Genomic DNA, 24,763 nt, shown 5'->3' on the forward strand with positions numbered 1-24,763 from the left:
GGGAGGACTGTAGTCGTGGGAGGACTGTAGTCGTGGGAGGACTGTAGTCGTGGGAGGTGAACTGGCCTAGCGCCACTTAGCGTAACAGACCTTCAAGATCTTTCTCCATGCCGTATACTCTCTCCTCCAAGGCCTTCTTCCGAGCCTCGAGTTCCCTGATCTCAGCTTCTTCAGTCTGGATATCGGTCTCGGTGAAAGCCCTGGCTGGCGCAACTCCAGTGTCAAGGCTTCCACCTTCGACTCCGTCATCTGCAATACCATAGCCGGCTCCGGTGTTGAAACGGCTGAGCTTCGATTGTTGCTGTAGCACCAGTTCTTGATACTCCGTCACCGAGCCGGAAAGTGCTTGGTGCCGCCTCCGAATGGTTGCAATCTTGTCAGTTGCGCCTTCAACATCATACACTTCGCAGAGCTTCTCTGCGCCACGCAAAAGCACTTCCACGTTGACAACACTCTTGCCGCGCGCTGCACTGCCACTGGTCTGTCGAATCTCATAAAGCATGTCTGGTCCCAAGACCCGCGCTACAGCGCTCTGTTTCACGGGTGGACCTGTGGCATAAATGCTCTTCCTTCCATGCGATATTCGATCGGAGCCATACACACTGCCATGGCTATATTCGTTGTTACTCGTCGGACCCTTTGTCACGTTTGGATCCAGCGAGAAGAGTGCCCTCTCGTGTGGCTCGGTGTCGCGTATCAGCGTGGTTATCTCATGGCTGCCGAGTAGAGCATTGGTGAAGATCTTCGGAGCAGGGAACCTACGTTGGTCAGACTCGCGATGTGCGACCTATCAGCAGAACTCACTCTAGTTCCCCAATAGATTTCGCGGACGAAGAGATCTGCTCTAGATGGTCGTCGAGCAGCGGCATATTAGGTAGCAGTTGCGCGGTGAAGGGTCAGTGGGCACATCTGGGGTCTGCGCGGAACAGGATGGCTTCACTCAACACGCCTGCGCTCCACTGTGTAGTTCGAGTGCGTCAATTTTGGTAATCGTAGAAGAGAAGGTAGTGGTTGTTGATGTTGCGGGCGGACGTGACGACGCGATGCGCCTGCCTGCGCTGCGGCCGCAGATCCCCACCCGCAACCTCGCCAAACATCCCAACTTCAAACTGACATCAAGAAACATTCAACTTGTCACTTTCGCCGCCATCAGTTTCCCCGGAGCAAACACAGCTATATTTCGACTCGCCGTCGCCGTCGCACAGACCTCTGCTCGAGTCAATTGACTTCGTACGGCCTATTTGCACTATCGGGTTTCCTTCCCACCCTCAAGCTGTCATTGATTCGAGCTATTCGCCCCATAAGCTGTCCTGAAATATGCCCACGGAGCGTCGCAATACAAGATCAAACAAATCCAACAGCAATTCCGCAGACGATAACTCCAAACCCACGTCATCTGGCTCCAAGAAAGCACAGTCAACCTCCCGGACTACGAGATCGAAGGCAAACTCCAAGTCCGAGCCACCCAAATCAGGCGACATGAGCGGTGACAAGCAGATCAATGGAAAGCCCAACAGCCAGGAGGACGTTGAAATGAACGACTCGTCAGACGCAAAGAAGCCGACAAAGGGCGGCAAAGATGGCGATGACGAGATGACCGTGGTTGTACCTCCTTCGAAGAAGTCCAAGACTGTGGACGCTAGCAACACTGAGAGTGATGAGGAGGAACAGAAAGAAATTCCAATTGATCCCAAGGAAAAGGCCATCAATGGTATGCAGACTTGTCAGCTACTTAGATTTTGCTTATTAACGAATACAGAAATCAAGGGCAACTTCAGCTTGCTCGAACGAGCCGTCTCTCAGTTCGACCCTCGCTTCAGTCTACGAGTGTTGCGATCGATACCATCTGTCCGTGCTCAATTATCCGCAGATGTCATCGCCAAAGTGGTCATGGAAGCGTATCCGACACCTACTCCAACTTCCTTCTCCTTGCTCAGCGCCGTGAAAGAAGATCCGTCCTTCCCCAGAGAACAGGCCGACGAGTGGAGCAAGAAGAAGGACGTGCCCCAGTCCCAGAAGACTGCGCCCAAAGAAGTTCTCCCAGAGATCGATGTTTATCTATCTATTCTAGTGCAGATCCATCTGTACGACCGGAAGGCCATCAATGCTGGCGCACAATTTTCGAGTGCTCTCGTCGAGCACCTGCGGACGCTCAACCGGAGAACTATCGATTCCCTCGCCGCACGCGTTTACTTCTATTATTCTCTCTTCTTCGAGGAAACCGCGCCACTGCCTCCGTCGCCCGTTGCCGCTGTTGTTTCGATTAGGAAGAACCTGCTGGATGCGTTACGGACAGCTACACTGAGGAAGGACCAAGACATCCAAGCTGCGGTTACGACACTCCTGCTGCGAAACTACCTATCTACCTCTCATATCACCCAGGCCGATCTCCTTGTTTCCCACACCAAGTTTCCCGCGACTGCTGCCAACAACCAGATTGCCCGCTATCTGTACTACCTCGGTCGCATCAGGGCAATCCAGCTATCATATACCGAAGCACACGAGCATCTGGTTGGTGCCACTCGCAAGTCGCCCACCTCCTACAAGGCCAGCGGTTTCTACCAGGTATCAACGAAGCTACTGATTGTTGTTGAGCTGCTGATGGGCGATATACCTGATCGAGCTATCTTCCGTCAGCCCAGTCTCGAGCAAGCGCTTCAGCCGTATCTCCAGCTCGTGCAAGCTGTGAGCTCCGGCGATGTCACAGGCTTCCAGAATCTGGTTCAGCGCTACAATTCGGCTTTCAGACAAGACAACACATACACGCTGATCTTGCGCTTGCGGCAAAACGTCATCAAGACTGGCATTCGTATGATGTCTCTTTCCTATGCGCGTATCTCACTACGGGATATGTGCCTGCGCCTCGGCTTAGACAGCGAGGAATCAGCTGAGTACATTGTGGCCAAAGCAATTCGCGACGGGGTCATCGAGGCTAGCCTCGACCACGAGAAGGGCTTCATGAAGAGTAAAGATGTCGGAGATGTCTATGCCACCCGTGAGCCAGGAGATGCCTTCCATGAGCGTATCCAGGCTTGTCTGGCGTTGCACGATGAGAGCGTCAAGGTATGGATTGAATCTTCTCTGCAGGTGAACTTTGCTAATCAACCCAGGCTATGCGCTTTCCCATGAATCAGCACAGACTCGAGCTCAAGAATGCTCAGGAAGCGCGTGAGCGAGAGCGTGAACTCGCGAAAGAGATCGTAGATGGCGAAATGGATGATGACGATGCTCCTGGGGGTGATTTTGAAGGCCTATAGAGGCCACAGTCACACCCTGATATGGTCGTTCGAGCCTTAAAGGACTTCAAGCACTACAGAAATAGGGTTCGAAACAAGGAGCTGACGGGGTCTGAGTGGCCTTCTTGAGACTGTAACCATATCTCACAGCAATGGCCTTTGGTCCAGGGGAAATGAAGGGCTGGCGTCCGGTGGTGTAGGAAGCTTTTATTCTGCCACAGCATCTCAGGGCGGGCATACACCCACGGATTCACAAAGGGTCAGCTGCAAAAGTCAAGGATAGAGTCGCAGCGACGATAGAACGCAGAACTGTACTCAAACAACTCGAATGTGTCTGCTCTGAAATTCAAGCCGTGGCTATTCGTGGGTACTAGCTCGGCTAGCTGGACTTTATAAGTTGGGGTGTTGTTGATTTTCCGCCCGAAATGACATGACCGGAACGCGGCGCGCCCGCACCTCTGCAGTTGCGCCTTGCCCAACTACTGAACACCTGCACAACTTTCACATTGCTTGCCTACTGTCATCATTGTGCGCGGGCAGCCGCGCTGACGACCTCTGCTGATCAGACAATTTATCAACCATACAGGACAATGTCGCGTACACGGTCGCGCTCGCCAGCGCCGATGTCCCGCCCCACCACCCCCCTCCGTCCTTCATCACGCTCTTCCTTCCGTGCTTCCTCTTCCACACAGCCACAGAGCAGGCAGGGTCATCCTCTCGACGTCCTCGAGCCACAATTTGCCGAACTCGCTGATAGTATGGCCGATCTGGAAGCCAACTTTATGCACCTGCAACTCATGCATGAGTCGCTGAGCCGCTTCGGAGAAAGTTTTGCGGGATTCCTGTACGGATTGAACATGAATGCGTTCGTGGTGGACTTTCCTGAGGCGCCGGATCGGGAGGGGATCAAACGATGGGCGCGCGAGCAGCGGCGGAAGGAGGGGTTGGCTGAACAGAGTACATTGGTGACAGGAAAGGGTGACGAGACGACGTTGGGAGCCGGGGATACGAGCTATGCAAGTATGAAGGCCACTCCGAGGCGGAAAAGCGTGGCGCCGCCAACGACGCCAGGGACAACGAGCACGAACACGAGCAGAAGCGGTATTCCAAGTGTGCGGGGTGCAACGGCCGGGCGGGGAGGCCGGGCTGGCGGGAGAGCAGGGAGGACGAGTGGTCTGCCGAGAGGTAGGGGGCGTGGAGTACGATGAGCACAGCGTACCACCAATTTCAGGCGGCACGAAGAGACCACCTGAAATGGAGAGACCGCTCTGCGCGCCTCAAAAGTCGCAGACCACAGGGCACCCGAGATACGGCTATAAAGCACATACGAAAGGCACCTGTTGGGACCTTCGGATGCTCGCGCCGAGGGAAAAGTCCACGACGAAGCCACGACGACTGTAGCCTCTGGTTTCATGAAGACCAGAAGATGATGCAGACGACAGAGAATCTTGACCAAGGCGAGAGAGGCTGAAACAGCACTCAAACTTCGATCTGCAACACAAAGGTCCCTCGCCGCATCTTGCCTGTACGGCGAGCGTCTTCACAATCTCACGACTCCTGATACACCTAATTAGCGTATATGATATCGCCAAGGACAGTGTTCCTGAATGCCCAACTCGACACCGGAAACTCCTCTCCCCAGCAAGTCAAGTTGGATGGAGCCTTGAAATGAACGAATGTTGATGGAAAAGGCCATATTCCACCGTCATCAGGGACTGGACAATTCGAACCCCGTGCGATACTACGGGCCAGGGATTGATTGAGGTGTCTATCGCGTGCTGGAAGGCGATCTGCTGAAGAAGCATTTAGACCTCCTGATCGTGCAACTTTCCACTTAACTGCAGAGATGCGGCTGTAGACTACGTCGAAGGTATCTAGCACATGTACATGGCATCATTAGACGGCCACGAGTCAATGGTTAGTTAGCGGCTCTGCATCGACGCTACCAGGCAATTTTTACTCTCAGTTCACCATCAGAGATCTGCTTCTCGCAAGTCCATGTCCCATAGTCAGACGGAGAGTCATGGCTGTCCATCGTGAATAGCAGGTAGTTTGTGGTGATGCAGTGGGTTGCATCCAGCAGGGCAGGCACGCGTAGATCCGAGATAAGCTTCGCGCTTGCGCTAGGCGACGATCATGCAACGAGAGTTTAAAACGTGGACGTCCTAATTCCTGCTTCTGTGTTCGCCTGGACATTCCCACAACTGTATACAGTACCTACATTATCGTCTGGAGCTCGGTGCTATCTTTGCTTCATCATCATCCCAGGACTGAAGCTTCTTGCTTGGCAATTCAGGCCGTGGAATCGCCCTGGTGGCCACCTCATTGACCCTGAAAGGCCGGAGGAAAATCGGCCTCGGCTCCGTTGCCTCCCATTCCATCACTCTTCGATTTAAACCTCGTTAAGCATCGGGGCGCAATGGCAGTGGCTATAAAGCTTCCTTATTCTGGCTGTGAACACATCGACGACAAAGTCGTGAGCAAGGTCAAGGGTGTCCGCTCCAAAAATAGCGAGCTAGGGCTGGTGGTGTACACGTGCCTTGACTGTCCAGTCAATGGAGGCTTTTCATCCCTCGACAATCACTTCAAAACAACCAGACATGGATTCGCAGTGTCCGCTCGATCGGTTTATTGCGGGCGTTGTAACGACCTAGTCTACGATCCGGATTTCCTCCTCAGCAGCGCCAAGAAGCGGAAGCTAGCTCAGACCTCCGATGAAGATGATTCGTACATGACATCGAATACTTCGACGAGACCGTGTGGTCGTGAAGGCGTACGTGGATTATTCAATCTCGGCGAGACGTGCTACATGAACGCTGTCCTTCAGATGATGGTTCACAACCCATTACTGGCGAGCTACTTCTTGGGTATGGGCCATCCGATTCATCTCTGTCCGATATCCAAGGAGCCAGACAAAAAGAACGAATCGGATTCGGAAGATGACGAAGAGGGGGAGGACAAGGAACAGAAAACATGCGTGGCCTGTGGCATGACCGAGGTCTTTTCCGATGCGACACAGGCCGATCAATCTTTGCCAGCTCATGCCGTGAACCTCCTCTTTGCATCGTGGAAGAATATACCGGTACGTACACTCGCAAGACGTGGCATGCGTTAAGGCACTAATGAAAATAGCACATGTCCGGCAAACAACAGCAAGACGCTCAAGAGTGGTTCATCCTGATCGTGGACAAGCTCCACGAGGCCGTTTCTCAAAACCAGGACTCCAAATTGAGGTGTGATTGCTTCTTCCATAAAGTCTTCTTCGGCCGCTTGAACAGCGAGGTCACCTGCGACAAATGTCATACTACCAGCTCTACCGAAGACGAGTACTCCAGCATCTCGCTGGACTTCAAGAAGCAAGTAAAGAAGAAGAAGAAAGCCCTTCCGGATGTCAAGACCGCTGTTCCAAACATCTACGAATGTCTCCGCAGCTACACAGCAGCGGAATCACTGTCTGCCGAGCAGTACAAATGCAGATCCTGTGATGGACCGCGGTCTGCCAGTAAACGGGTCCGGGTTAGGAAGCTGCCTGCAATACTCTGCGTCCACGTCAAACGATTCGGGATGAAGATTGTGGGCACCACCTTCGTGCAAGAGAAGTACGAGGGCAAGATCGATTTCCCGCTGGTGCTTGACATGGGTCCCTATACCACACAGGCGAAATCGGCAGCTGTCAGTGACCAGTACGTCTACGATTTGGAATGCGTGGTTGTCCATCAAGGTGAGAACGTGCACAACGGCCATTACTTCGCCTTTTGTCGGCAGGACAAGAAGTGGTTTCGATTCGATGACGAGATTGTATCGGCCACGACGACAGAGGATGTCCTGCGACAAGAGGCTTATCTTCTTTTCTACTCGCTTCGCTCGCTTGCGAGCGCTTGAGCGTCATGCGGGCAAGGGAATATGGACACAAGGTGGTGTGCAGGCGTGAACGGTCATAAGATTATGCATATTCCGAGGGAAGAGCAATGAATCTTATGCAGCATGCCTGCAGCGATGAGCGGTAGCCTGTGCATTGGGCACGCAACAATGGCTAGTTGCAGCAGCAAATCAGCAGACCTGGAAACTGTCGGAAGCGTCAGCCCACACCGGCTTGACTGGCTGCAGCTCGCATGAATCGACAGGTTGTGAAGGTCTGTATCGGGCTCTCGGGGCCTTGCGGATGCCGCAAGTGCCGCTACTGCCGCCCCGAAACGGCAGTGGAGTCAGTCATGCAAAGCGGGAAAGTTTCTAGCGACAGCCTTGCAGGTGCCAGCTGCCGATCTCAGACGGGTGGTGGGGGGTGCGGTACCGTGTACGGTACGTCCAGGATGCCCAGGTAGCCTCCCTCGCACGCTCCTGACAGCCCAAGAAACGGCTGATTACACCTGGAATGCGCTGAGCCCGTACCAAGATCTCGGCCTGGTATTGGCAGTGGCACCTGGAACACCTGGGGTTGAGCTGAGGAGCAGCACTTGGCTTCTTACGCGTATCTGGAGAAATTGCTGGACTTATATTTGGCGTGGATGAACGTGTAGCTACATACTATGTCAGGAACTTTTTTTGCGACCGTGGCCGATTATCGGCCGGTGGCAGGGCGTGTTTGGGTTCAGGCAGGTAATAGACAACGCAGCAGCAGCACACGCAGACCAACAGAGTTGTACCAATTGGCTAATAGTTCCGCTGACTCAGGCGCGCATCACGCACAAAGGTCGAGAGAGGTGCCTGAGCTACTGTTGGCTTGAGATTGACATGCAAAAGCCTAGCTACACAGTAGTGTGAGTTCAGTAGTCACGCGGCTCATGCCTAGTCATGACGGCGCTGGGCGCTCTGGTCGATCACAGATTCTTTACGGGATTACGGGGTACTGCGGCTTTTTCGAGCTCACCGAGAATCTTGGCACATGCCGAAACATCCAGTGCCTCCGCCCTGCAATACGGGAGGAGGAAGCAGAGTTCGCCATAACGTTCAATCAGGCAGTTAAGTCGCGATAACGTCAGGGTTTTTTGGACGGGCGTAAAGTTGTCATGATGGACTCATGATACATGTGGCAACTGGAACGTTGATGACAAAGGATCTGACGGTGGCAGAGAGGCGAGTGCTTGAGCTTAGGCTCCTCTTTGGTCCGAGAAATCCGTGAGTGGATACGAGGCTCTCTCCAGCGCATCGCGACTGCAGTCTGCAGATGCAATCCCCTCGCTCTTCAGCCCTCCCGCCGCACGAGTACGAGTACTCGCACTCGCAACTCGCACTCGCGCATGTGCCTTTGCCATGCCTCCCCGTCCGATCATCACCTGATCCCCACTCGCATCAGTGGGTGCCTGTCCATCCCAATCCTATTCTTCGCACACTTAGCGGGCCACCTGGTCAGTGGTTGGCTAAGCCTGCCTCTTGACCTTCTCGGCAGAAGGCCAAAATTTTGGAATGGTGAGGCCTGAATCCACTCGTTTGGTTTCCGGGTAGACGTCTCTGTGGTGCTGATATTCCAGCCTCGCCTGCTGCCATTGCTGTGAGTGGCTGTCTCCCACGCAGCCGCCCATGACGTTAGCGAAGTCAACCCTTGCCGCAACACCGCCTTCGAGCATCTGCGCGTACATGCAACACCGTCGCAAAAATCTTTCCCAAGCTACCTATGTTGGTCCGCCCTATTGACAAGCCCTGACCTTAAAATGTTTCCGGAGCGTGCCGGACAAGACGACTACTATACCCAAAGCCGTAATTGGACCTCCTCCAGCATGATGGCCATGACTCTTTTGTCCCATGCCGATATACTGCTTGCTGAGCATATACTGCCTGCGTTTGATTTTAAATCCGCCAGCTGCCGCTGCCACTGCCATTCTTGTTCCTGCCTAATCACTATTCCCAACTCGTGAACGACTCTCTAATCATTGTCTTCCTCCTCTAATCACCCTCAGCCCGTTTCGGACGCATCACTCACTCTTTCACGAGCCTTTCTTACTTTGTTCTCGTTTTAGCACATAATACCAATTAGGGCATATCGCCAGCCAGCGGGGGACGCGTGACGGCTTCCTCCAATAGGTGGACGGTGCCTGATTCTCACCTCCAGCCACGGCCATCTTCGCCAATCGATCAGATCGTTCGAGGTTCGGCCCGGAATTACCTGGCATTGCTCTGCCACCTGTGTTGGCCTCCACCGATCGCCAGGCTGAATGGTGTTCGTCCAGTGGACCGTAGCAGCTGCGCTGCTTCAACTCGCGTCCACGGTCGGCGCGCATGGCCATGACGAGGGCATGGCAGATATGGATAATGGCGTCGACAATACCGCACAGGACCAACAGGAGGGCGACCCATACTACCTGCCGAGCTATGCCGGCTTGTCAGCACACTCGGGACTGATGATGGCGCATATTGGCCTCATGGTGCTCGCGTGGTTCTTCATCCTGCCAATCGGTAAGTGAGATTAGATGGCCATGCAAGGATCAATTCTGACGGCTGCAGGCATCATGTTCAGCATTGCTCGCTCTCGATACACCCTACCGGTGCAGTTCCTCTTCCTGATTGTCAATGGCGTCGGTGTCGTTCTCGCCACCATTTACAACGCCAATACCCCCGACCTATACGAGAACAACGCGCACCACACCATCGGCTGGATCGCGACGTGGGTCATGACGGCGCAAACTGTCATGAGCTTGCTGTTCTTGTACTCGGGCCGTGTCAAGATGACAGCCTCTTCGTCAGACGAGCGCGTCGCATACCTGCCAGTCTCGGCTGAGAACATGGACCAGTACCATGTGTCGTCACCTTACCGAGATACTCGCTGGTCTGGAGACAGCGGCTCCCCCACTGGGAGATCCTCGACCACGCTCAACAGCTCCCGCGACATTTCACCCACCGATGCTCATCGCCTGTCGAAGGAGGCCGAGAACGAGGATGTCGATGATGAAGAAGGGCTGCCGATGCTGATACCAACGTCAATGTCGACTCGCACCGAGCATTCGTCATCACCATCGCGGTTTCGCATCAGGGCTGTGCATGCTTTTCTGTCCAGGAAGGTCCCTACCTTCTTATCCAAGAAGCTGCTATTCACCGCTCAGGTTGGCTATGAGATTGTCGACAGGACGATCCTGATCCTCGGATGGATTGCAATTGTCACAGGTGGTGTGACGTTGGCTGGCTGGATGGTAGGTGACCCCTGGGTGACACAGCCACTAGACACTAACATCACTGTAGCGTGCGGATAACGTCTTTGGTGGGCTCGCCCATTTTATCAAAGGAGGAATATTCTTCTGGTATGGCTTGTTAACGCTTGGGCGATTTATGGGTTGCTTTTCCGACTTTTCATGGGCGTGGAACAATGCCAAACCTTTAAACGTAGATGATTGGCGCGCCCGTATTCCCTCGGCGGAATTCACCGAGTCATTCGTCATCTGGCTGTATGGTGCAAGCAATGTCTTCCTCGAGCATCTCGCTGGCTGGGGCCAGGAGTGGGTGGCCCAGGACCTCGAGCATGTGTCCATCGCCATTATGTTCTTCGGTGGTGGTTTGGTATGTCGCCCCTCTGCTGTCGCGCCACGGGGCCAGACAAGTGCTAACGTTGTTGCAGCTTGGTATGCTCGTCGAGTCCAAGACCATTCGCCGGTGGTTGAACACACCCGTCGATGTGATACCCATGAGGAAGGAGATGCAAGCAGATGAGGCAGACGCTGTGCGACAAGAACCTCGACAGTATGCACACTCGATGAACCCCGTACCGGCCCTGGTGATTCTCCTGCTCGGCATTATGATGTCTTCGCACCATCAGGACTCGGCGGTATCGACCACGGTGCACGGCCAGTGGGGCACTCTGCTCGCCGGCTTCTCCGTTGCACGTATCGTCACCTACCTTTTCCTCTACTTGGCGCCTCCCACATCGATCTGGCCTGCTCGTCCGCCATCCGAGCTCGTGGCCTCGTTCTGCCTCATCTCCGGTGGTCTCGTTTTCATGGCCAGCACCAGGGACGTCATTCGTTGGATGGAGGACCGCAACCTCATGGCCATGTTCATCTTTACCGTCGTGATGGGCTTCACTGCCTTGCTGATGGCGTGGCAAATGCTCGTCCTAGCACTCAAGGGCTGGGCCGTGCGACGTGAAGCGAAGCTGTCAGGAGCTTCCGTCCGTTGATTTCACTTTATCGTTATCATCAACACCGTCACCACCGCCATGCATTCGACAATGTCTAGCCTTTCGATTTGACGTGTTCGGATGAATCAAATGCGCAGCAACATCCGACCTGCCACCGACCACATGTCGCCACTTGCATTGGCGATTGTATGAAAGCGTTTCCTTGTTTGCTCATGCTGCATCTTCAATTGGATAAGGGCATCATGGTAATGAAGGGGTATGGGGGAAGAAGATGGCCCGTCCTTTGGTTGCTTTCGCTTTCGCTTTCATCACGATACCCTCACCGCGCGCGAAGTCGTACCGGCGTGTACGTACGATATACCCTAAAATGCTCTGCTTTATCCATAGACTCAATCAAATCAGATTAAGACATATCAGTACTTTATGCGCTCTTGAGAGGCGATAGTCTATCTTGTGCCTACGTGATTGTTGATCTGTCAAACAGCGGTCACGCCCACCGATAGGTTGACCTGTTGTGAGGGGCTCCGAGGGACATGAGCGTCCTGGATGGGACTTCAGCCATATGTAAGTAAGTGACAATATCGATCTAGGTACGAGGGAACAGTATACGGAAGAGAAAGGTACCAAGGAGGGCACCCACAGCCCGGATCGAGCGGACGTCGTGGGGTCCAAAACCTCGACTCTGCCTCTCTCCGCAAATAATTTCCAATGCGATTCATTCCCCCCCTGCCGGACTCCTGCACCCTTTCCATATACATCAGCAACGGTCCGGTCTGCAGGTCTTGCTCTTCCTGACTGCGCCATACTGGGCAAAATCCTGTTCATCGCCTTGAGCCTTCGCGAGCAAAAAGGAGCGAGCGCCTTACGCCGAAACAGCCGCGCTCGAAGACGCACGCGACTCGCTGCGTCGCGTTGGTAGCGAGGTGTACATCTTCGCCGAAGGAAGGTGTTGCTCCGACACCAAGAGAAGGATTTCTACAAATTCAAAACAGCGTTTACATCGTTCACACTGAGAGATCTATCCGGCCGCGAGCACCCACTTGCACCCCCGTGTCCGTCTCTCCGGCCACCATGGCCCAACCCGCGACCCTCCCCGGCCCATCCTCGCGCTCACGCTTCCCCATCGCCCTCCCCACCGCGCTCGTCAACCCCTCGCGCCTGCGGTCGTACGTCTTCCGCCTCCCGCTCTTCACCCGCCTCACCGTCTGCATCGTCGTCGGCCTCTACCTGCTCTCCCTGCAGTCCGCCTGGTCCGTCGTGGCATGGGGCAGCCTCAAGCCGTCCGTCATCGGCCTGTTCTCCGGCGGCATGTACCGGCTGAACACGTATGTCTTTGTGCATGCGGGCTTCTGGCACATGCTGCTGAACCTGCTGGCGCTGGTGCCGCTGTTTGAACGGTTCGAGAAGGAGCATGGCACGTTGACGAGTGCGGCGCTGTGGTTGGGCCCGTTGGCTACGTTGCCTGGCGGGCTGTATATTTTGGTGGAGAGGGGTTTGTTGGGGTGGGATGGGGAGGTCGTGGGTGCGAGCGTGTGGGTGTTCCTGCTGCTGGCCAGTGAGGGTGTTAGAAGTGCGAGGGGGAATCCGTACCTAGAGTGAGTTTTGGCGTCCGACTGGGATGTTTGTCGGTGTATGGCTAACCATCGAATCAAGGATTGCGGGTGCGAAAATCCCGACGTGGTCAACGCCGTTGATCCTGACGCTGGTGGTCAGCGTGTTGATAAGTGGGACAAGCCTGCTGGGGCATTTATGTGGGTTGGCTGTTGGGTATCTTTGTAAGTGCTTACCTGTTGCCGGAGACCCCAATTGCACTACTAACGTGTATGCGAAAGGGGGTCTGGGGTATATCAAGTTCCTGGCGCCGCCGGACAAGGCGATACGGTGGATTGAAGGCAAGCTGAATCTACTGGGAAGGGTGCCGCATTATGTCTCTGTCGACCAAAAGACGTACGGCAGATACGGTGTACTACCTACGAGTGCAAACGAGACGCCTCATGCGAATGCTATTGGACTGGGATGGGTGGGCACGAATGGAGGACAGAGGTTAGGGGCTTCATGATGCGGAACTGGAAGTTATGTACCATATATGTAATACTGCACGATGCAGGCGCTTATAGCGTCCTAAAACAATGACACTGGCTGATTCTCTATCTGAATAGTCGTCCATTCAGCTATGTAGTGCTGTCGCTACTGGAGACTGTACATCACATCTTTTGCTGCCTCATTGAGGAACCCCTGATTGCCTTGCACTTGTGGACAATATTGTCATTTGAAATGTGGCATTTGGAGATGCGGCCACTCACTCCCCCACACATGGTGCATGCTGCATCTGAGCCAGACGTATTCACCGGCCTTGCAGTGAAGCTCAGACAGCAGAGCCAGGTCTCAGCATGGGGCTCGTCAGTACGTTGCCTTCTCAACTCGAAGTCGAACCGTTTCCACACTGACAGTTCCGCAGCCGATTACATTTCCCGCATCCGTGGCTCCCCTCGACTCCTGGGCCTGCCACCCTACCTCTCTGCGCTCTGCATGCTGGGTGGCATAATATGGATCCTGCTCCTACCTCAACAGCAGTACTCCCGCCAAACCTACATCTCCGAGAACGCCCTGCTTCCGGGTCAGGTACACACCTACTTCGGCGGCTCAGAACAGAACATTTTCCGCGCGTACAAGCATGAAGTGGCACGCATGATTGTCCAACCATGGCAGACCCTGGAGAACGGCACCAAGATCTACTATCCGCTCAAGGCCACCGACGACGATCGCCGGGCCAAATTCCAAGAGCTGTTCAGAAATGCCGGCCTCAAGACTGCGACGCAGCTATACCTGTACGAGTCGTCCGGCGAGGTGTACAGTGGAGAGAACGTATATGGCGTCTTACACGCCCCTCGGGGTGATGGGACGGAAGCTATCGTCCTGATGGCTGCCATCCGCAACATCAAGGGTGAATTGAATCTCAACGGCGTCACACTTCTGATCTCCCTGGCTCGATACTTCAAGCGCTGGTCGCTCTGGTCCAAAGATATCATTTTCATTATCACTCCGGAGTCTAAGGCTGGACCGCAGGCGTGGGTAGATGCGTACTTCAGCCAGCACGACCCACAGCGGGTTGCAGACCTGCCGCTCAAGTCTGGCGCGCTGCAAGGCGCTGTTGGTATCGACTTCCCGTTCGAGCATCGGTTCGAAAGTTTTTCGGTCGCTTATGATGGTGTCAATGGTCAACTGCCAAACTTGGATCTGTTCAACACCGCCGTCAGCATCGCGAGTGGGCAGATGGGTATCGGCGCCAGCATCCAGGGACAAGAGCAGTGGGCACGAAAGGAGCACTACAGCGAGTGGAAGAACCGAGTGCGTGTCTTGGGCTGCGGCATGGTCAGTCAGGCTGTTGGGCAGTCGACCGGCCCTCACTCGGTTTTCATGCCATATCATATCGACGCTGTCACGTTGACGGCTATCGGTGACGGCTGGCAGGATGAGATGGCCTTTGGTCGGACCATTGAGAGCATCACACGAAGTCTGAACAATCTCCTGGAGAAGCTGCACCAGAGCTTCTTCTTCTATCTGCTCATGCAAAGCAACCGTTTTGTATCCATTGGCACTTACTTACCGAGTGCCATGGCAGTTGCCGCGGCGTATACCGTGATGGCTATCTACTTGTGGGTTCTGAGTGGTTACCACATCGTGGAGAGGGCGCCAGGTGAAGTCAGGCAGCCCGCAAATGGGAAGCTTACCAACGACCGATCTCTTGACAAGACGCCGGCAAACGCGAAAACAGTCGACACCACCGGAAGCCAGCCCCTAACTACGCCGAAAGGGCAGTTCATTCCGATCGAACGCCACCTCACACTACCTATATCGCTACTCACCGCAGTCCACCTCTTCTCCCTCATCCCGCTCTATTCTCTCACACACTGCACCACCGAAACCCTCACGCCAGTTCTTAGTCTCGTGGGCTTTGGATCCCTCCTTGCGCCCGCCGCCATTGCTGGAATGCTCAAAGACCTACCTCTCCACAATGTCACGCTGTCCGCGTTCAGCAAGCCAACGCCGCAGCAATACACCGTGCTGAAGAGTCTCAGCCTGCTGGTGCTCGGTCTCTTTCTGACTGTCCTGGCAACTCTCAACTTCTCGCTTTCGATGTTTCTCGGCCTCGTATCGGCGCCGATAGCTTTTGTCGATCGAACGCCTGGGCAGCCATTGGTCGCCACGCTGCAGTACCTGCTGTTACTGGTATTTTCACCGGTCGCAGTTGCTGGTGCCTTGGCGATGTATGCATCGTTGGCATTGGGCCAGGAGGCAGCTTTAGGTTCGTGGTTGGCCAAGTTTGCCTTTGGCTGGAATGTATGGGGCAGTTGGGGAGTGCCGCTGGGTGTGATGTGTATCTGGTGGCCTGCGTGGATGGTTGCCGCTATTGTGGTGGCAAGCAGCTGGTTTCCTAGCGCGGATGTACCTGTTCAGGCTACTATTGACGGACCAGCGAAGGAGCCGTCGTCGTAAATGACGCCTGAATAGCCGTCGATCGTAGATCCAAATATGATCATGATTTAATGTCTTTTCGTGTAGCCCCCCTCGGCGGCTCAGCCTTGCCCATGAGGCTTTGAATATAAAAGCTAAAACTCACGAGCCCCCACGTTACCCACCTCCCAGTCTCTTGTGTATTTCCGATTTAGTATCCGCTAGACAGCCACCTAGATCAAGGAAGAGAGCCTGTCAGAGCATAAAAGTCAACCTCCCAACACATCATCACAGCCACGCCCAGCCCACCCCTAACCAAGCCTCACCCTCGTCTCAGTCCTCCATCTCCCCCACCATGGCCGACCCCTCACCTCCCACCACAAGCACCGACACCAGCGCCCGGGCAGCGGCCCATCAACCACTCCCTTCAGCCACAACCCCCAAATCCTACACCTACTACCACGCCGGCCCCCTCTTCACCCTAGGCGACCTCAGCACCAACATCGCCCTCTCCACCCTGATCTCCACCTGCTCCTCAGCCTCCCAAAAGTTCACCCCCATCCTCCCCCAAGACCTCGAGGCCCGCGACGCCACCCCGCACTCGATCCGCGACCAGGACCTGCGCGCTCTACTCAGCTGCGACGCCGCGCTGTTCGTGTACGACGGCGCGGAACTCGATGCCGGCACCGTCGTGGAGTACGTGTACGCGAAGGCGGCGGACGTGCCGTGCGTGATTCTCAGGACGGATTTTAGGGGTGGGGGGGATCAGGGGGATGATGTTGGCGGCGGCGGCGATGGGGTAGAAGCAGATGGGAAAGGGAAGGGGAAGGGGGAGACGGATAAGTGGAATTTGATGAGTAGTAATTGGCCGAGGACGAAGGCGGTGCGGGTGGATAGTATGGCGGGGTATAAACATGGGTTGGCGCGGGAGGGTGGGAGTGTGAAGGGGAATGTGAGGGTGGTGGAAGGGATGTTGCGCGAGACGGCCGAGATGGTGGTGAGGGCGATGGAGGAGGTGGTGGCGTTGCCGCCGAGGCTGCCGCGGGAGTTGAGGGCGCATGTGTATGAGTGGTTGGCGCTGATGCCGGGGCTGAGGGATGGGGGAGATGGGGAGAATGTGAGGTGGGCGAGGGGGGTGTTGGAGGGGAAGGTTGAGAAGGGGCTGTTATGAGCTGGCTGGCACGTGAGCGGTTGTGTCCCATTACAGCTTCTATACGCAACGGAAAGACTGTATTCGGAGTCCTTAGTCTCAGTTATCGGAGACATGAGATGGTCTAGATTCTCCTGAAGGCTCCCCCCTTGCCCAGGCTGCAGACTTTGAACCCGATGTCAACGATTTGTGAAGGCACAGAGCAGCCTATTGTGTGTTCGCCGCACAGCTCACCCATCTTGGGAGATTCCCAGCACCCTTCCCTCATCGAAGGCTCACTTTGAATCTAGCAACGCCCTGTCCGCAAGGGTAATTATCTTTCATCTTGGGACAACGCAATCGGCTGAGGAGAAATAATTCAGGCAGTAAAAGTTAACTCCTATATCCGTCAACATGCCCTGATTGGCTGCGCGTCGCGTCGAGTAAACATGACCTTTGCACGCAGTGCTTGCGCTTTTCTCTTTTCTCTTCCCTGTACACTTCGCATCCTCTCGGCGCGATACATCCAACACAGTCAAACAACAACACGATCATGGCGACCACCACCATCGTCGCCTCAAACCCACACCACCGCAAGATCGAGCTCCAGTCCCCCCTCGACCTCACGCACCTCCAGTCCCAACTCTCCACCTGCGCCCGCGCAAAGCTCGACCTACACTTTCCCCCCTCAGCCCTACGCTCCAAGCCCGCAACCCACATCTCCCTCGGGCCCTCAGACCCCGCTTCATCATCAGCGCCCGGCAACGAAGGTGAAGAAGACGACCCCCTCCGCGCACACGTCCAACGCCTCACCGACGCCTTCCTACACCGCACCTGGTCCGGCGCCGCCTCCTCCATCAGTATCAACGGTCTAGACGCACACGCGCTACCGCAATTCGCTGCGACTCCCCCCACCACCACCACCTCCACAATTCCAACAACGGGACCGCAGACCCAACAACCCCCGAACCCAACCAACAATCACCTCCCCCCCACCGAACGCGAAGGCATCGACTTCACCTACTCGCCCTACGACTCGCGCCTGCAGACGCGCCTCGCCGAGCTCTACGGCGAGCTCGAGTCCCTCACGGCGCAAGTGTCGAAACTGCGGCGCCAAGCCCCCGCCAGTGGCGCCGAGGCGTACGAAGCGGCGCTGCGGCGCGAGTTGGCTGAGGATGAGGCTAATCATGAAGCTGAGGTTGCGAGGGCGAGGGATCTGGAGCAGAGCGAGGAGATAATGAAAGGGAGGGTGGGGTTGCGGGAGGGATGGCATGAGGATGTGCGGAGGGCGTATGAGGAGGCGACGGTGGAGTTGGCGCGGTTGAGTGGGATGAAGGTCGAGGGGGTGGGCGAGGCTGGAGGAGGGTTGACGGCGACGGTGGGGAAGGTGCAAAGGGCCGTGGGCGTTGCTGAGGAGTTGGAGTAATGGGATGGATGCAAACGCACGTCAGGCTGAGGATGAAACGTAGGTCTCGGACGGTGTGAAGATCCACAGTGTTGAACGAAGTCATGATGTCTTTCTCTTATTCTCTGCTATTGCTATGGGAGGCTTTGCGCTGACGGTCATATAAACATGGGCTGCTGGCTCCAATATTGATGCTCGAGCGGGCGCGTTTGGTAGTGGCAGCCAACAGATATCGATGCCCACAATGCCATCTCCTGGATGATGCTGCTGCTGCTGCTGCTTTAATCAAGCCAAAATGATCTCTGCGCTCTTGGGTCTATCAATGTTGCTTTGACTTTCTCGGCCACCTCATCCAAGCGACTTCTTAGCATCGGAAAGGCCACTAGGCCTTCGCCTCCTCAGCGGGCTTAGTATCCTCGGCAGCGGGAGCAGCAGCATCAGACTTTTGAGCCCACTTGGGTGGTCTCGCAAACTTGGGATCGTGCCAGGGTCCGTCATCGCTAAACTCGCACCCGCCCTGACACTCGCACGAGCCTCCAAATTGCTTCGGCAGATTCTCAGCTGGGATCTGCTTGAGGAGCTCTTGCTGATAGCCGCTGCCGAGGACATGAATCTTGGCGACCGTCACCGGATCTAGGAACCCCTTGATGAAGTTGAAAGCCGTTGAGAAACCCCAAGGCGTGTTGATGATATACATCTTGCCGAGACGCTCCGGGTAATGATCCTGTGAGATGGCGGAGGTCTGCTTGACATAGCCGTAGACGCTGGAAATCTTGCCGACGCCGACATTCTTCATGTCCATGATGGTGCAGCAGGTCTCCAGTAGCTTACCGGCCTTGCGGGAGCAGGCAGGCAGACGCGGGTCGGCCACCTTCTCGTATTCAACGACCAGGTTCGCCAGCATACGTTCTTGCGAAGTAATCTTGTACATGGCGTTGAGGTCTATTCCGCCGTACTGCTCAATGTACACTGGTCGGCCGTCCTAGTGAAAGTTAGCCGCAAAAGTCGTTGGCCTAACATTGGGCGACTCACCTTGTCGGTCTTGTGGTAGTATTGCGGGTAGATCTTCATGACCTCAGGTTTCTCTTTGTAATCAAAGGTTCGGACAAGCTCGTCCACCCCGGTCTTTTCTCCATCTCCGAACTTCTTGCGCCATTCCTCGTTGTTGACGAACCTGAGACAGATCAGTTGGCGGAGGGGGTAAGCGCAGCCAACGAACTCACATCTGCTTGGCCAGCTCAACGTTGAACTTGCGCGCGCGCAGGAATCGTAGTAGAGTCAGAGTGTCCAGTCTCTCCGTGTAGCCCGCCTGCTCGAGCAGGCTCCGCAACTGGAAGACCTGGGCATCTTGCTCTTGCGTTGTGTGGCCCGGATGACCCGACCCGGACTCAGGCGACGTGGTGGGATAGTCATAATCATCGTACTTAGGGTCGAGTTGCATTTCAGGATTGGCGTTCCCGCCCTCTTTGGAAGTGCGAGACATGGCGGGGGAGTCTGGGGGAGGGGCGCTTCGAAGTCGACGGCAGGGTTTGTGCTTTGGATGTGCTTTGGACGACGTTATCGTTGATGGCTGAGGTTTGAATATCAATATAGAGTCCTAGGGCGACTTTCTGTGAGCGCAAAGCACAAAGGAGAGACGCGGGCAAACAGGGTCGAGGTATGGAGGGTTGCAGGGTCGAGACGAGAACGAATAATTTGGCCCACATGGTCGAGCGCGAGAGAGCCAGATGCCATGACGTTTCCCCCCAGTCTTGGCAGCCAGGGGCGCCTCACCGTGGCCTCTACAAAAATACGCAGAATGTCTGAGAATGCGTGATATTCAACGTTCCACCGGCGATCGCTCCAATGCTAATCCTAGTAGTAGTACAGTGGTATCCATCCAAATCATCTGCTCGTCAAAAGGCCACCTGCCTGGATCGGGTGGTCCTACTTCCACCCCATATTATATTTCTGCAGCTCCCTTCACACCCGGCCAGCACCAGCACACTCCACCAGCACCACGGCGGGAGCTTGCTTGAAAAAGTTGCCAAAGTAAATAGCTGTAGAAGATTGCGGCCACCGTATGCTATTACAAACATCGTATCTGTGGTAGATCTGTTGTTGAGACAAAGGAGAAGGACTGCTGCAGTCATCGTGGCTTCTTGAGTAACTTTTACTGGTCGTAACCGTAGGGATCTGAAAAGTTTGCGTGTCTTTCCAGTGCCTACTTCTTTCGCGCGAATCGCTTGTTGAGAAGAGCCAGTACTTTGGACACGTCAAACTGAACGTACTCGAGGTCGAGGTCTTCTTGACCATCTTTCTGCATCTCGAGCAAGTCGTCGAGCTTCAGATCGAGTTCCAGCAAGCCTCGGGCCCGGCCTGCACCAGTGTTAATAATTGCGCTGTACTTAGCAAAGAAACTTAGCTCACCTTTGTAGTGTAGGCTGATCACGAAAGTACCAGCAAGTGGGCTCCGGAACATGAAGAAGATATTCGATCTTCGGTTCTCCGGAACATTACTCCTGACGATGACTCCGTCCTTCTCCAGTTGGGCGTGGGTGAATTTGTACGGCCCTAGCTCCTTCACCTTGACCTCTTTGCCGCGTTTCGTCCCCTCCGACTGACTTCGGACATTGTGCAGGTAGCTCTTGTAAGTGTCCAGTTGCGACAAGAGATAGGCGTTATGGTCGCGGATCGTTTTGTACACGTCGTCGAGCTTGTTCGTCTCTTCTTGCACCTTTTCCTTGAGAGATCCAAGATGTGCAAGCTCCTGCTCGACTTCATCTCGCAACGCAGCATAATCATCCGCTCTGTCCAATGCTCCCATTTCGAGCAAGGAGTTGAGGAGCTCCATGCAGCGAATGCCTTTCCGGACCATGACGGGATCTTTCATTTGGCCCGCGGCTTTGGCGACGGCTTCAAGTCGGAGCGGCCTTCGCATGATCGACGCATTTTGTGGCAGGCTTCGCATGATTTGCACAAAGGAACTCTTAGCCTCCATGAAGTAGACTTCGTCTTGTGTGATATCAAGTGCCTGGGTGAACTCATCAAACGACGTCTCCCACCTGCTATACAGAGGTAGATTGATGGCCCTGTTCTCTTTCCGAGGCAGCTGTGGAGGGGCCGGCCCAAATTCAGCGAGAATGGTTCCAAGGTGCGAGGAGGGGTCCGTCGCAAGTTCTTTTGCGTGTTTCTCGAGGAGGGCATGTGTGGCATACACTTCGTTCAAGCTGATCTGCAGCTCGATATCACGCTTGGAGAGTGCAACGTAGTTGTCCATCTCGAGGCTCTCGTAGAAATCTTGCACTTCGCAAAGATCAAGTAAGAACTTGTTGACTCGGTCCTTGTTCCTTTGGATGAACGGCTGCAGCCTAGCCATGTATGGCTCTTTGGCATATGTAGGTTTGTTGGCAAGGTTCTGCAACATCTTGGCAATATAGGTCAGCGTCCTTTTCGGCTTCTCTTCGGGCACTCTTTCGATGAGCATATAAGACTTGGGCGTGACGATGGCTGGGTTGATGAATCTTAGGAAGAAAAAACCACCAATGAGGACGCAGATGGCGGAATCTTGAGCGTCGGGGTACTTCCGGCGTGAGAGGTTGCGAATCTGTTTGCAGATCCAGCGAATGCCATATGGAACCTCGTCAAGAGCCTCCATGATGGTCGACAGAAAGCCTTCGGCGATTTCGGTGAGCATCTTCAGACGCGGGGCAATAATGGCTTGCACTTGGGCATTCTCAGCAGCGAACTCAGCAGTAACGGATCGAGGAAGGTCTTCCGGCAAGGATCCACTGTCATCTTCGATCTGCTTGACCATCGTTTCGTATACCTTGAGAGGGTTGATCTCGAGGTCCACGTCAGCCAACTCGGTGAGACTGTTGATTTTCTCGGCCAGCACCTCCTTCAAATAGCCCTGACCAGGACCTCGCCTTGTATAGGTTGTCATCATGCGTGAGACGGGCGTGTTCTGTCTTAGAAGCGAAGAGTATTCGGGTGTGTTCTCGAACTGGTGGGTGAGCACGGACTGGAACATGGTGAGCAGTAAATGCTCCTCGCGGCTTTCGTACTGGTTACCATATATGGTGAACATGACAGTCTGCAAGAGGGAATCGATCTCGGCCATGGTGACGAGTCGACATAGGTGCGCGATGTGCTTGGGCTCCGATTGTAGCATGAAGAACAGATTGCCGTATTTCTGCGTCTTCTCGTCATTGGGAAATGAGCCTTCTTGCAGTTCGGTAGCGTCATCGAGACGGCTGGCAACTTCATTTTGCTCCTCCAGCGCCATGCGGTTTTGAATGAGGAGGGCAATTCTCGAATCTAAATACCGAACGTCTTTCTCAAGGACGAAGTTCTTTTTCGACTGCGTAGAGATCTTGGATTTGAGATCTCTTAGAGTTCTTTGCGCTCTGGCCAGGTCATCACTGATTTCAAGATCCTTGTCTTTCGCGCTCATCGAGACATAGAGGGCGGTCATGCTGACTCTCTTGCTTTGGCGGATGGAGCGAGCGCCATCGTGGCTGGAGTAGGTGTTTGTCCGTGAGACAGGCTCGAAGGATGATGCGGTAGAGGCAGAGCCTCTGGAGGTGGGTTGCAGCATTGTTGCGACCGACATTTCTGTAGTATCTGCGGTATGTTGCTTGGACCGCTTGGACCTGTCTCTAGCACTAGAGACGCGCGTGGGAACCTCAGACCGAAGTGCCGAGTTCATCTACGCATCTGTGGTCCAGGTCGTAGTGACGGGACTTTGTGACGCGGCCGTGTTTCAGAGACGATGGGCTTTGTACATTTGCCTGCGGCCGGCTCTCTTCCGTGCGCCTTGGTGCCAGAGGGGCCAACCTGGGCGGGATTTGATATACAAGGTCCAATGCTGCGACCTGCGCTTGCGATCGAGGACTGAGATCACACGGATGTGTCGAGGCGGAAACCGGTCTATAGGACGGCAGAGATAGCGGTCGAAGATGGCAAGGGCGCGATATGGCTCTGATTGGGTGCGCGTGAGATCCTGACGGGACGCAGATATGCGTTGGCAACTCGGTACCAAAAGCGGACGAGGCGCGTTCGAGAAGTCGTGGAAAGGCTTGGTTGGTCGGCCGGAGTGAGGTCTCGCTGAGGAGGGGCGAAGGACAGGCCGAGGTGTGGTGTAAGAGAGAAATATGAGGGTGAAGTGAGTAAAGACGTCGGACGAATGACAGAGACGGAACGGCCTACTTGAATATTGGGCGGATGTAGGAGGATAGCAGAGGGGCTTTTCTGAGAGGATGGTGTAGGGTGGAGGGTGTAGGGGTGGTGGCTTTTTGGCGTTGGCGTGGGTAGCACCTCTGGCACCTCTGGCACCTCTGGCACTTCTGGCTCCTCCTTGCTGGTGTGGCCGGGTGCAGTGTGCCTGGCCTTGCCGGGGTTAAGGGTCAAGCTTCAGGGCGGGCTGACCACTGGACCGCCGCTGCCGCATTGGCCATCTTGGCCTTGGGTAGGGGTGCGTTATCGCCAGGGGTCACCGCGCAAGCTAAACCGCACTGGTAGAATGACTTTCGCGAGCGTCTCCATCCCCCCAAATTAGCAGAAGCCCGGGACAAAGAAGACTACGTGTTTGTTATCATCGTTATTGCTGCAGCGCATGTACACAGACGCCAGGGTCAGGTGCAGACAAGCAGGCAGACGACGGGCAAGCCGGTGACCCGGGCAGCTGCCAACCCTCCGAGAACGAGAGACATAGCTAACTGAGCTGATCTTGCTGAGTCCCGTTTCAGTATGGAGCAATTTACACATTTTGGTATCGACTGTCATCATTACTCCGTATTCAGCGCGTGACTCGCACACGATCAGCAGCGACGTCGGCTGTGGAATGGTCTCGCTCGGTAGTGTCCTTGTATGGGACATCAATCGCAGTGATGGACGCGATCACCCCTCGGCCAATATCGCTACAAGCACGAGTCTCTTCCGAACATGGATAACCCTGCGACGATGGATCCTGCGCCGCAGTGTCATCATGGGCAATGCATACGCAACATCGCGCCTTGCCCCAGATTCAGCATTTGGCTAGCAAAGTCGAAAGGGGCAATTGCAGAGTCACCCGGTTAGGACAATTCCACGACCACGTTGCTTCCTTCTGCCCAACTCTAAGCAGGCTGAGCGCAGACACTCAGTTACATTTGCGCTGTTCGGCCGAGGTCGATAAGCGAAGACTTCAAACCCCTCGAGCGGTTTAAGCGTTTCAATAGTGTGCCGCTCGCTCCCTGCTGTTTCCCAAACAATTCTGAGGCAATCGGTCTTGGACTGAAACATCGCGACCATCTTACTACGTATTTGCCGATGTTCGTAGGAACGCCAACTTCGCCTGTCAGCTGAGCACGAGGGGCAAGGATTTGCAAGTCCGTCCATTTCACCTAGGTAGGGTTGATCAGGATGCGGGCGAGTATCCTTCTAAACAATACGAGACCCTCGGCATAGCAATCCAATCAGGGAAACAAGCCAGACACCAGTTTGATGGCCATGAG

General features: G+C 54.9%; 11 protein-coding genes across 11 annotated transcripts; 8 read left to right on the forward strand and 3 right to left on the reverse strand.

The window, feature by feature from the left end:
* Window positions 1–76: 76 nt before the first annotated feature.
* On the reverse strand, window positions 77–869 carry HMPREF1541_09233 (uncharacterized protein; the record flags this gene model as incomplete). The annotated part of the gene is made up of 2 exons (XM_008713908.1): window positions 77–758; window positions 805–869. The coding sequence occupies 2 exons, from the start codon at window positions 867–869 to the stop codon at window positions 77–79; spliced, it is 747 nt and encodes a 248-aa protein (XP_008712130.1).
* Window positions 870–1,317: 448 nt separating this feature from the next.
* On the forward strand, window positions 1,318–3,257 carry HMPREF1541_09234 (uncharacterized protein; the record flags this gene model as incomplete). The annotated part of the gene is made up of 3 exons (XM_008713909.1): window positions 1,318–1,711; window positions 1,760–3,063; window positions 3,111–3,257. 3 exons carry the CDS (start codon window positions 1,318–1,320, stop codon window positions 3,255–3,257), a joined length of 1,845 nt encoding a protein of 614 aa, XP_008712131.1.
* Window positions 3,258–4,097: 840 nt separating this feature from the next.
* HMPREF1541_09235 (uncharacterized protein) lies at window positions 4,098–4,205 on the forward strand (the record flags this gene model as incomplete). Its single annotated transcript, XM_008713910.1, has 1 exon — window positions 4,098–4,205. One exon carries the CDS (start codon window positions 4,098–4,100, stop codon window positions 4,203–4,205), a length of 108 nt encoding a protein of 35 aa, XP_008712132.1.
* Window positions 4,206–5,655: 1,450 nt separating this feature from the next.
* On the forward strand, window positions 5,656–7,118 carry HMPREF1541_09236 (uncharacterized protein; the record flags this gene model as incomplete). Its single annotated transcript, XM_008713911.1, has 2 exons — window positions 5,656–6,318; window positions 6,369–7,118. 2 exons carry the CDS (start codon window positions 5,656–5,658, stop codon window positions 7,116–7,118), a joined length of 1,413 nt encoding a protein of 470 aa, XP_008712133.1.
* A 2,267-nt stretch (window positions 7,119–9,385) lies between these two features.
* HMPREF1541_09237 (uncharacterized protein) lies at window positions 9,386–11,337 on the forward strand (the record flags this gene model as incomplete). Its single annotated transcript, XM_008713912.1, has 4 exons — window positions 9,386–9,626; window positions 9,675–10,357; window positions 10,407–10,721; window positions 10,780–11,337. 4 exons carry the CDS (start codon window positions 9,386–9,388, stop codon window positions 11,335–11,337), a joined length of 1,797 nt encoding a protein of 598 aa, XP_008712134.1.
* A 1,032-nt stretch (window positions 11,338–12,369) lies between these two features.
* HMPREF1541_09238 (uncharacterized protein) lies at window positions 12,370–13,357 on the forward strand (the record flags this gene model as incomplete). The annotated part of the gene is made up of 3 exons (XM_008713913.1): window positions 12,370–12,893; window positions 12,952–13,073; window positions 13,131–13,357. 3 exons carry the CDS (start codon window positions 12,370–12,372, stop codon window positions 13,355–13,357), a joined length of 873 nt encoding a protein of 290 aa, XP_008712135.1.
* A 254-nt stretch (window positions 13,358–13,611) lies between these two features.
* On the forward strand, window positions 13,612–15,795 carry HMPREF1541_09239 (uncharacterized protein; the record flags this gene model as incomplete). The annotated part of the gene is made up of 1 exon (XM_008713914.1): window positions 13,612–15,795. One exon carries the CDS (start codon window positions 13,612–13,614, stop codon window positions 15,793–15,795), a length of 2,184 nt encoding a protein of 727 aa, XP_008712136.1.
* A 313-nt stretch (window positions 15,796–16,108) lies between these two features.
* HMPREF1541_09240 (uncharacterized protein) lies at window positions 16,109–16,924 on the forward strand (the record flags this gene model as incomplete). The annotated part of the gene is made up of 1 exon (XM_008713915.1): window positions 16,109–16,924. One exon carries the CDS (start codon window positions 16,109–16,111, stop codon window positions 16,922–16,924), a length of 816 nt encoding a protein of 271 aa, XP_008712137.1.
* Window positions 16,925–17,435: 511 nt separating this feature from the next.
* HMPREF1541_09241 (uncharacterized protein) lies at window positions 17,436–18,308 on the forward strand (the record flags this gene model as incomplete). Its single annotated transcript, XM_008713916.1, has 1 exon — window positions 17,436–18,308. One exon carries the CDS (start codon window positions 17,436–17,438, stop codon window positions 18,306–18,308), a length of 873 nt encoding a protein of 290 aa, XP_008712138.1.
* A 361-nt stretch (window positions 18,309–18,669) lies between these two features.
* HMPREF1541_09242 (uncharacterized protein) lies at window positions 18,670–19,770 on the reverse strand (the record flags this gene model as incomplete). The annotated part of the gene is made up of 3 exons (XM_008713917.1): window positions 18,670–19,269; window positions 19,320–19,461; window positions 19,511–19,770. The coding sequence occupies 3 exons, from the start codon at window positions 19,768–19,770 to the stop codon at window positions 18,670–18,672; spliced, it is 1,002 nt and encodes a 333-aa protein (XP_008712139.1).
* Window positions 19,771–20,490: 720 nt separating this feature from the next.
* On the reverse strand, window positions 20,491–22,881 carry HMPREF1541_09243 (uncharacterized protein; the record flags this gene model as incomplete). Its single annotated transcript, XM_008713918.1, has 2 exons — window positions 20,491–20,645; window positions 20,697–22,881. 2 exons carry the CDS (start codon window positions 22,879–22,881, stop codon window positions 20,491–20,493), a joined length of 2,340 nt encoding a protein of 779 aa, XP_008712140.1.
* Between the last annotated feature and the right edge of the window lie 1,882 nt (window positions 22,882–24,763).

This window comes from Cyphellophora europaea (genome assembly GCF_000365145.1).
Source record: "Cyphellophora europaea CBS 101466 unplaced genomic scaffold supercont1.10, whole genome shotgun sequence".
Lineage (NCBI taxonomy): Eukaryota > Fungi > Ascomycota > Eurotiomycetes > Chaetothyriales > Cyphellophoraceae > Cyphellophora > Cyphellophora europaea.